Source organism: Hippocampus guttulatus, chromosome 2, assembly GCF_054856545.1.
Source record: "Hippocampus guttulatus isolate MCC_2025c chromosome 2, RoL_Hgut_1.0, whole genome shotgun sequence".
NCBI lineage: Eukaryota > Metazoa > Chordata > Actinopteri > Syngnathiformes > Syngnathidae > Hippocampus > Hippocampus guttulatus.
The window spans coordinates 9,232,736-9,244,506 of record NC_141262.1 but is presented as its reverse complement, the minus strand read 5'-3'; the positions used below and the strand labels follow the sequence as shown (position 1 = coordinate 9,244,506).

General features: G+C 44.4%; 1 protein-coding gene across 1 annotated transcript; it reads right to left on the bottom strand.

Annotated features, from left to right (window-relative positions):
- Window positions 1–1,388: 1,388 nt before the first annotated feature.
- Window positions 1,389–5,954, bottom strand: egr1 (early growth response 1). The gene is made up of 2 exons (XM_086134835.1): window positions 5,234–5,954; window positions 1,389–4,558 (listed from the first exon to the last, which is right to left on the bottom strand). The coding sequence occupies exons 1-2, from the start codon at window positions 5,442–5,444 to the stop codon at window positions 3,234–3,236; spliced, it is 1,536 nt and encodes a 511-aa protein (XP_085990961.1). The 5' UTR covers window positions 5,445–5,954; the 3' UTR covers window positions 1,389–3,233.
- Window positions 5,955–11,771: the final 5,817 nt, after the last annotated feature.

Below are 11,771 nucleotides of genomic sequence, written 5' to 3'. Positions count from 1 at the left end.
GCTATGTACAATCGTCTATCAAGCAGCACTTATCCACTGCCATTTCTCAAATTTTGTTCCTGTATACCACCGCAATATTGTACAATGGTACCTCCAAAGTCATACAAACTCTGAGTTTAACCAAAATTTGGGGAGAAATATGTACTAAAGTCACATGTAATCTCAATGTTGAAGGATGACGTCATGCGAGACCTCAGCAAATCTTGTGAGACTTTAACAAGTCTCAGTTTTTCAGACAATTGTGACAACAAGTCTGACAACAAGTCTGAGAAAGAGCAAAACGTGTGTTTTGCTGATGGTTATGAATATGTCTGAAGATATGAAAGCAGTAATTAAAAAAGAAAAAAAGATTTAAATACATCTGTCTACAATATTATATATATATATTCATTCATTCATCTTCCGAACCGCTTTATCCTCACTCGGGTCGCGGGGGGTGCTGGAGCCTATCCCAGCTGTCTTTGGGCAGTAGGCGGGGGACACCCTGAACCGGTTGCCAGCCAATCGCAGATCAGTGCAGTATGTCCAGCATGGAGGCAAAAATCTGATGAAATGCGAACAAAAGAGTTGTTTAGGGTTAATGCCACAAAACCTGTTTACACAGCCATGAGCAGTTGATGAATTTATTCATCCAAAGAAAACCCCCACACATGGAACATCCAAACTTGCACAGATTCAAACCAGGCACAGCTCAATCCACTTCATGGACACCATTTTTGGAATCTTGAAACAACACCAGTACGAGCCCTAGGAAACTATTTGAAGATTCAATTCAAGCAGATGCAAACTACAGCATTAAGAACTAAACCCAGTTTTAGGTTATGGTAAGGCCAGTCTATAATTATTTCATAACTGGAAATAAAATGAGTCTGCATTTTTCGTTGCACTCCAGAAAATACATTTAACTGACTATTGGCAAAGTATTGGAGAAAGAAATAAACTCATCACCAGTGAATGTGTTTTCCATTGAAGCCAAAATGGTGGCAGAACACACACGAGTGAGACTCACCTCCATATTGCTGAGATCAAGCTGTAGTAGTATGGTGGCCCGAGAAGGTCCAAGATCAGAAGCATGCTTCCATGCACTCCACATGGCCAAATCTCAACAGCGACGCATCGTAGCCGCTATGTATCTCTGTGCCAATTATGTACACGGTACACAGACACACACATGCTGATACAAACCCAGAGAACAGAGCAGAACCAATTTACAGTTTAATTTGGGATCAGGAGACCAATTATGTTAATTATTTTCCATTTACCGCCATCAGTGTCATCAACTTGTTTTCCTGCTTCAAATTTAGCCGAGTTTGCATTTGTGACTATCGTTTTACTTGATGTCACAACACTTCATTTCTCCAGAAGCTAGGCTGAAAAACGAGGAAGGCTCTGGTCTCCATAGGTTTTTATTTAGGTAGACATAGAGGAAGTTGAAAATCATTGTTAGATGATGAACTCCAACTGTGTGCTTTGAATCGACAGGATGAGAAAAAAAAGGACAGAGGAAGCCTGGAAAAATATAACCATGTACATTTCAGCGCAGTCAAGATCCTCATTGACTGCCAAAACTATTTTATAACAGCGTGAAGGGGGAAAAAGTATTTGGGGGCGGGGGATTGTATTGCTGGAAAGCGAGTGTGCAAACTGTATGCAACAGTTAGGGAGCATCTAATGTAAATCTTAAAATCTTAAATTAAACGGAGTTTTAGATAAGCTGAAGAATATCTTGGAGAGTACGTTGGATGAATCAAGATAAAATGCTCAGTGTTCATAGGCTTGCGAGTGTCATGCATGAGTCTTATCGCTGTGATTGGGGACCAGCAAACTACAATCACGCTGAGCAAATGTATTCTTTGACACTATGTGTTTCAATAAATGAATGCAATGCAACCTATGGACGTGCTTAAAAATGAATAGATCTAAATAATAAAGCACCATGAGAAATAAATATACTATATCTATATTTATATTCACATTTTTATTTATATTTAAAGTCTGGGAGGATATCTTTTACACCAAATATCCCATTGGCAGTTAAGCGCATTCATTGTGTTCAGAAGCCAGGAACAGTCACTTGTTTCGACAAACACAAATACAAAATAAAGAAAACCACAAAATAATGAACTGCATGTATCGAACATACAAAAGAATCCCGTGCCTACTCAGTAGGTAACGTCAACATTTCGGCTTTTGAAGATGTGGATATTTACACTTATAAAAATAGACTTTAAAATGTTCTCTCTCTCTTTGTTTTTTTGCTTACATTCTAATTAAACGAAGCAATGCTCTCATCCCATTTTCTTCCCTTCGAGTGTGATTTACATTCTGTAACAAAAATATTCCCTCAGTCCTTAAGGCGAGATGCAGCGCATCCTCTCTCGCGCACGCAGCCGATTCACAATATCAGCAAGGCTTCACAAAAGGCACCAAATAACGGGAGCATTTGTCCTTTTTGTTGTGTTTTTTTTTTCTGGCGGTGGGGAAATGCTCTTTTCTTTTACTTTTCTCTACTCAACGATATGTAACATGTGAGAAAGAGAAAAAGAGTACCGGTGGATGATATTTACAAATAGAGACAAACATCACTCCTACTCATGCTTGAATACGCAAGTGCTTTTTTTTTGTCCTTTTTCTAAATAAAACATATCACAGCAGCATCACTACATAATAGAGAAAGTATGTAGAAATCGTGGCCCTGCTCACTTCAAATAATACAATGCAAATCATTTTCACATCAATAATATCAAAGAATGATAAGAACGAAACATGGCACAAGTAAAATATACAAATGGTAGCTTATGTATATCAGTCATTGTCTCTTGTACTGTATGCATGCCTCCAAAGGGCGGATGAGTTTGAGCACTGCAGCTGCTGGCAATCTTCACTTTTTCTCTGTTTTGTTTTGTTTGTACCTGAGAGTAAAGAACCAACGGTGCTGGATCCATCTCTTTTTGTTCAGTCCTCTATGCATGTGAAGTGCTGCATTTGTTTGTCAAAGCTGTGGCAGAAAGGAAGCAAATCCTTGCCCAGTTCTTGACATGTGTCCTTTTTTCTCTGGTGGGATTAAAAAAAAAAAAAATCTCAGGATTGACCCAACACTGCACAGAGAGCAGTCACCAAAGTGCTTCTTTTTCTTTCTTTTTGTTTTGGGGGGGGGGGGGGGGGGGGACAACAGTCTCTGGAGTCTTTAGATGCCGTGGCGCATCTCTTCAAATGATCCATGGAAAGCGATTTTAGCAGATCTCGATTGTCCTTGGGGAGAGGGTGGTCTGCAGGTCTGACATTGGGGTTGGCACAGGGGAGCTGTAGAGGTTGGAGGCGACGGAAGAAGGGAAGGGAGAGGCCACCTGGGAGTGGAAGGTGCTCGACATGGACACTGAAGGGTAGGTGGTTGCGATCGAGGGAGACGGATAGGATGTGTGAGCTGGAGAGGAGTAGCAGGAAGTGACAGGGGACGGGTAAGAAGACACTGGGGAGGAGTATGAAGTGATGGGCGAAGGGAAGCTCGAGGCAGGCGAGGCGGCCGACACAGGGGCTGACACAGGCACCGCTGCCGCTTTCTCTGCCTTCTTGTCCTTCTGCCGCAGGTGGATCTTCGTGTGCCTCTTCCTCTCGTCGCTGCGAGCGAACTTGCGTCCGCAGATATCGCAGGCGAAGGGCTTCTCGCCCGTGTGCGTGCGGATGTGCGTCGTCAGGTGGTCGCTGCGGCTGAAGTTGCGCATGCAGATGCGGCACTGGAAGGGCTTCTGGCCCGTGTGGATGCGAATGTGGCGCGTCAGCTCGTCGGAGCGCGAGAAGCGGCGGTCGCAGGTCTCCACCGGGCAGGCGTAGGGCCTCTCGTGCGGGGGTGTCTTGCTCGGTCGGGTGGGATACTTGCGCATGCGGCCGGGCTTAATCAGTTGAGACTGGTAGACACTCTTGAGGTCTTGAGAGCCCGTCTGAGTGGCGAAGGCCTTGATGGTAGACAGAGGGGTGAGAGAGGGCTGGCTTGACTGACTCTGGAACGGCTTTTGGTCAGGTGGCACCAGGCTGATCTCTCCCTGCTGCTGTGGGAACAGGTAGTCAGGAATCATGGGCACGGGAAAGCTCGCGCTGCAGGTTTTACTGTTCGGGTAGGCAGGAGGAGGGTACTGCCCGCCTCCATTAGAACTGGGGAAGGCTTGGCCCTGGTCCGGAAAGATGTCTGAGTTGGGGTTGGAGTAGGTTGGGGCGGCTGAGTAGATGGGGTTAGGCTCGTTGTGGTGAATGGAGGACGTAAGGCTGGAGCTCTGTGACGAAGAGGAGGTAGAAGAGGGCGAAGAGGATGAAGTTGGGGCGGATGAGGATGAGGAGGATGAGTTTTGTGAGTTTGCAGATGAAGTGCTCGAGCTCGCGGGAATGTTGCCCATCAGACCAGTGAACAGGCCCAAAATAGGCTCCGCCCAAAGGCTGTTGCTGCAGGTGGTGGCAGTTTCGAGGGTGAAGCGACCCGTGTAGGAGATGGGAGGCAGTCTTGGAGTGGGGTACGTCTGCTCCCCAACTGTCTTCTCACAGTTGAAGGCGATGTCAGGGAGTGTATCTGCCAGGAGAAGAAGACACAACATTACTCAAAGTGTCAGAGGCAACAAGTCAAAGTTGTAGCCACCAATTTTGAAAGATAACTCTCACAGTCACTCCAAACCTGCGTTCATCTCCATCTCTTTCGAATCATCTTTCATTTCACTACTTTCCTTTGCTCTACCACAGCTAATTCAGTTTGCACTATTTTGTTTTTCCTGTTTGGCACAAATGACACACACACACACACACACACACACACACACACACACACACATTAGTGTACACAAACACACATTTTCTTAAGCCAATCACGGCCTGGGGGTGATGATTTACGGTAACTGCAGCTCAACTGGTTTTTGGAATGCAATTTTAATGGAGCAATTAAAGTGTTTGTGGAAGCAAGCGGTAACATAGAAGTGAACTAACAATTGGCATCGAGTCGGACACTTTGTCACTTAACCCGTCGGGCAGTTCTATGATAACATAAAAAATAAAATCTAGAGCAGCTTGCCGGAAATGTCACATGTATATAATAAGTATTACACAAATAATATATTCTTAATGTGAGACAAAGTTGATACAAGTAATTCAATTAACACTAAAGAAATATGCAACATAAACAGCACAATTCCAATGCACTTGCTCAGCCAACACAAGACATGACAAGGTGAATTTCAACAAGCAGCCCTCTTACCCCCAGCAAGGTGGTCATACTGCTCCCCTGGCTCTCCGGAGCCAAAGCCGGCACCTTCAGGCGCCGATGCCGTGAGGAAGGGTGTCCCCACAGAACTAAGCATCATCACCTCCTCCAGCTTGGGGTAGTTATCCATGGGGGAGTGAGGGAAGCTCAGAGGCTCCGAGATCTGCAGTGCTGGGAGGAGCATCTCAGTCTTGGCTGCAGCCATCCTCTTCTGGTGCCGCTCGAGCTGTTGCAGGGCTGAAGCTGGAGCCTGGAGCCCAGTGACCGAAGAAGCGCGCAGACCGGCTGTCTGCTGCACGCTGGTTGAGCGCAGGTAAGAAGGTGCTGTGCTCAGCCTCGTTCCTTGCCTTTCGTGCTCCACGTGTCGTTTTGTTTTTCTTCTCTCTTAGAGAGGAGAAAAAGATCCAGTTGTCTTTTTAGTAGTTTTTTTGAGAAAATCCAAAGTGTCCTTTTTACTCATTTGTAAAAACAAATAAACCAATTGGGTTTTTTAAAATATATATACGTATGATAATAAACTAGCTTTCCAGACAGGTATTAACCCTCTTGGATTGAATGTTTTTTGTTGACTTTTGTACTTTTGGTGCGATGTTCTCAGTTTGGGAGTGCTATGTGTTTCCCTATCTGCTCTAATGCTTGCTCGTGTGGGCTCTCAGGGCTGTCTCTGAGCGGATAGGTTTCCCGCAGAATATAAACCCTCTCACTCTGTGACGTAGATGTCCATATTTGGGGAGGAGGAAGCCCATATTTAGTCACTGCGGTGGAGGACACGAGACGCTGGCCAGGAGGGAGAAGAAGAGCGCGCAGAGACTCCAGCAGTAAATTGCAAAGACAACGCAGCTTTTCGATCAATGTGTCTTCATTTTGTAAAAACTCCCGAACACAGCGGTATAACTCTCGCTCTTTCCCCGGATGCCAAAGATTTCATTTGAGTTTCCCATCTGTGCGGCAGGCAGCCTGCGCAGCTGCCGGAAAGCCCCGCTCCAGCGCGCCTTATAAGGTCATGACCACATAAGGACTGGCTCCGGTGGGGTTCCAGTTGCCTGCCCTTATTTGGGACTTCCTGAGGCGGCGCTGTTTTGGCACGGAGGGAAGCTGGAGAGTAAAATTATGGCCAGAACGCTCAATAAGTCATGTCAGCAACAGTGTCCCGACTCTTCTGATTTATTTTCATTTAAAGCTCCACTCGTTCAGGAGGACTCATGCACTTTGTGTGAATATGAAAAATGAAATGTATATTTGGCAGCATTTAAATCTAGAAAATAGTATAAACAATAGTAAGAAGGACAACATAGATAACATACATGTCTGCATGCACTCATACACACGTTAAGGATATGTTGAAGGTATTCCCTATTGTCTGTACACACCTCTGCTCTATTTTAAGGCATTCATCCTCTCTCTGCTCTTTGCAAAGATACTGACAAGAGGAGAGGGTCCATCAGGCAGACGTGCGTCCCCTGCTCAACATTGGGACCATCTGTCTGCCACTCAGCAGCCTAATGTGCCTTGTCAACAACACAGCGTTTCGCTGCGAGGACGCATGCGGGAAGCCGTGCTCCTCCAGCTGTATCTCCAGTGCCGGGCAGTACAGCAGCACTGCTCCATGATGAGGAAATCAGTGTGTTCCCTTTGACTGGCAGAAAGCTTACTTGGAAGTATGACTGAACAATGCACACAGGCTACAACCTACTACCGACTACTACCATCCATTGTTCCTCCCAACTTGGTAGGCACATTGGATAAAAAAGTGGAGAGAAACTCTACATACCACTATTTAAATGCCAGGTTTTAGCGATTCAAAAAAAAAAAATTTGACCAAGATACATCATTTATAAACTTTTTCTATGTGTGCCCTGCGATTGGCTGGCAACCAGTTCACGGTGTACCCCGCCTACTGCCGGGAGACAGCCGGTTGATCAGAAAATGGATGGATGGAAGATAAGGTGGTAACAGTGTGCACCGTTTCAGAACTGCATATGTGTCTGTGTTCAGAATGAACCAATCACATTCAGACTTATGTGACACCCGCCACCATCAAGTGCCTCTGATTGACCGCAAATCAAGTTCAGCTGTTGAAAAAGTATTTTCGCTCTCTGTTTACTTCTATCATAAACAGTATTAGTGATGATTTCGAGCACAGACTGAACCAAATCCCAAATAGGCACAAAGTAGAGGGTGGAGCTGGAAAATGTGAAATGCTGTTTATTTGTGTGGTGAGTTTTTGATGATGGTGCTGAGCATCAGTGAAACTCAAGTCCAATGTTTATTTTTTATGTAAGAGGAGTGACATCTCTCTTCCAAGGTTGGAAGTTAGGGATGGAAAAAACGCAAGTAGGGACACGATGATGTAGAGTTACACAACACAACGCATCATGCGTAGGGGAGGCGATGACACAAAACCCAAACTCCCGCCTGCATCCTCTGCTGCCTTTGGCCGTAAGGTACTGTGATCATTATATTTGTGGCACAGTGAAGAGGATGGGGTGGCGAGAGCAGATGAAAGAAGTTATCATTTGGTGACAATGTAATAAAATCAAGTTGTGGGGAAACTGTGGCAAAAGCAATAAAGTAATAAAGATGATAAACAGTCGACAGTGCTTGTCTGGGCCTCCCTTTAGTCTGATGCATGAAGGTGAAGCCAAATGCTGTCAGGGCAACGTAGACGAATCAGAGTGTGTTGTGAAAGAAATACTCATTGTAATTTGGTACGGTTACGTGTGGATTCTAGACAGCTAGTTTATTTTACTGCCCACACAATTAAGTCAGGGAAGTTCTCGTTTGATGAAACTGGACCAAGCTCTCCCATTACAGTACCCACAAGCCACACCCCTCATCACAGACATACACATACAATACGCACAAGTGCTCTATAATAATCACCTGCTGTGTTGCAATTATTGGGGAACCTTTCGATGTAATGGAAAGACAATGAGGTTGTTCGGTTCCTTCTTTTGGCTTTTTAGCAAAATTTGGAAGCAACACCAAACTCACCATTATGACATCACCTAATTCCTCACAAAACCTCAGTGAATACTTACTTGTGGATGGGTTTATTTGTTAGTCTTTATGTCTGTTAATTGTGACGCTTTTCAGGTTTAGCCGCAACGTGGATTGCTAGCATAAGCCTAAGAATAAGTTATGTGTTGTTGTCAGGGGTACAGCCAGAAATTTTTCAGTGGGGTAGCCACGGTGACACAACGCCTCAGTGAGGGCTGGCCATGTATTTATCTCACATTCCTTATGAGAAACAATGACTTCATGGCCGTGTTGTTGGCTTGCTATGTTCTGAAAGAAGTTATTTTGATTGACATTGGCTGTAAGACTACTGCATCTATGTGAAAATGGAAGAAAAATAATCAATAATATCAACATCAGAATTTTCTCCTAAGTGTGGGGGTTTCCAGGGGCGGCCACAGAGTGACAAGGGGTGGCCACGATGTAGCTCCGCCACTGGTTGATGTTCACACTGATTCAGGCGTTTTTTGTTGTTTTTTTATTTCCAAGTGTAAGACATTTCCTTCTGATAGCGGCGCGGACACCCGCAGCGGCTCCTCTTGTTTTATGTTGAGAGGGAAGAAATTTCATCTGTGCACATTTGACAATAAATTTGTATCCAATCCAATCCAATCAAAAATGTTTAAATATTACTTACAACATTGCATGTACAGTTAAAGATGTTATGATGACAAATCTTTGACCCTTTTTTATTCCCCATATTCCTATGTACCGTATTTCCTGTAGACAAATGGATGGTGCTGGACCTTAAATCTTCTGCTGTACAGACAGTTCAAGTATTAAAAAGAAGAAGAGATGAGGAGAAACCGAGCACTCACACACATTACGCAGTAGCGAATGTCATTTGTTTGGGACTGTCAGCAGGGAGACAGACACACTCCTGCTCATCCTCATCATACCTCCTCGCCTCCTGCTCCAGCCGCACACAAACCGATGGCGTAACCCCTCCATTAGCATACAGGTGTGCTGCAGCTTTTGTGCCAAAATTACCAAGTAGACTAGCTGAAGTTCTTCAAGCTCGAACGTTACATAATACCCGGACGGAGTGAGGGATGCAGAGAGACCGAAAGTGTCTGGACCTTGTTGTTGGGGAGCACAGGATGCAGTTGTGGCAAAATTGGATGGAGGTGGAGAGTGGCGAAATTTAAGAGGATAAATTCAATAAAGATCCTATGTTGGTGGCAGTGCGACACACCGGGGGAGTTGATAATTAAATAGCAGAGACCTGATTGTTTTGGGTTGAGTGATAGGCTGAATATTAGCTGGAGAGTGGAGAGCAGAGGCGCAGGGAACATTATCACAATGTAATTTCTCTGCCTGCTTTTGAAATGATGCCGGCCGGACTCTGCTGTCTGACCTTTTATCACCGCATACTGACCATTAGCCAAATGGATGCAATTGTCTGGGATCCCCCAGGTTTCCAGACCCCTCCCTCAACATGTCATAAAACTGATTTAATGAAGTTTTATTTGACACAAAGCAATTATTATTTCTTAACATTAATTCACACTCTTAAAAACATTGAAATGTTAAACTATCACATTCGCTATTGCTGCCTTCCCTTCACGCAAAAGAGGACTGCATCTTCTTACGACTCATGGTCAGACTTGATTCAGGAAGACGACTGCAAAACAAACTTGCTGGTGTGGTAGTGAGTATGAGGCAGAGTTAACCCAGTGTCGCAGAAAAAGTAGAAAGCAAGTGGATAGTGAATTTATTTTTTAAATCAACGTTTTCAACCTTTTCCACAGTGGTGAATGTGCGTAACTGACAACAACAAGGGCCAGGATGCTATGTTGAAAACTCCATATATGATCATTTACCAATGTGAACTGCAATGTAGCAGAGGTTCACTCTATTTGAGGTTGCACTGTGTGCAGAGCATAGGAACTTCCTGTGACTACATGACACCTCAGCTCGCATTAAATCAGAAACCTCATTGCCCCCTTACATTACCATCTAATACAGACTATAACAGCACACCACCTAATGCGTCCCTCAAGCAGACTTGACTTTAACGTGGACCTGACGTGAGACGCCATATGATTATACTTTGAAAGATCACAAGGTTTGTCTTTGACTGCAGGAGTTAACCAACTCAGTGCTACAGGCCTCAGTGTTTGTGTGAAAAACGATCTGCTCGCACGTCACAGTCACCGCAGGCCTCCCGTCCTCCCAAGGTTCTGGAGGTGGACCGGTGTCAACGTATCACACAAAAACAGGACCCCGGCGTCAAATAGCTTCTCTATCTGCTGATCAGCCAGTTGAAGTCTCCTCGAGGTGGTAGGTGACAGAGAAACAATCCACGAAACACAGCACAAAGCCCACAGAAGAGTAGCTGACGACGCCCCCAAAGATACATGACTCACTGAGCTACCGGCCTGTTTGTTTGACGCTTGTGACAAAAGAGCTGACCCCTGACCTTTTCAGCTCTCCATGAGTCACCGGTAATGCACTTAAAACATGGGGATTCCCTATACGGTGTCTGGCTGCAGTCACTGTGCTGCAACAGGAAACAGCTTGTTTGCTCTCTTTAAACAAACAGGTCAAGTAAGCATCATCAGTCTGACATTCTGTGCCTTCAATTTTTTTTTTCTTATTCATCCCAGCATTGTTAGTCAAGTGAAAGATTCTTGATGGAACTATTTTAAAAAATGCACATTTAAGCGATTACATCCACTCAAGAATAATTGCACCTCACATTCCAATACAGTGGTACCTTGACTTGTGGGGGATGGCACACGCTGAAACATAAGTGTGGGGGATGTGGATGGGGGAATGTGGGTTTGGTCGTCTAGCCTTAAAATGTACCGGCCACTCAGGAATCTCCCAAAAATCCCGATGGCCACCACGCCGCTGCCCAACACTGAACTAGCAGCATGGGCAACCGTTCAGAGCTCGTGATGTAGCTCACTCGGCCACGTCAACACACAAATACACTTGCGTGTGTGTGTGTGTGTGTGTGTGTGTGTGTGTGTGTGTGTGTGTGTGTGCGCGCGTGTGCCTGTGAGATGTTCGACTTAATTATATTTCGAAAAAACTTTCTTTTGATTATCTTTTATTACATTGAATATATGTTCTGAAATGTATAGCTGAGAAACAGTGCTATTTGACCCTGATAAAACATGTCAAAAAGGGTAGTAGTTTTTGGTTTTTTTTGGGGGGGGCGTGCAAAAACTATTAATGGTACCATTGTGTATTTCCCCAACAAGAGAGTTTGATAAGTATGCTCAGATGCATCACTACTCAATATTCTGCTGCTGCAAAAAAGACATTTTGAATGAAATATGTTGAACATGAACGTGGCAATAATATGTTCTGTGTAAAAAAGGAGTTATAGCGTGTATATCTCTCAGAGTAATTTCTAGTCATTCCCGTAACTCATTGTCATTTCCATTGATATTCATTAGATTTTAAAAAACAATCTTACATTTTGAAGTGTGAACTGTGTCAAAAAATAAAAACACTGTCTTCAACCTCTTCAGCTCCAACATCAGCAGAACTTTCTTGAAAA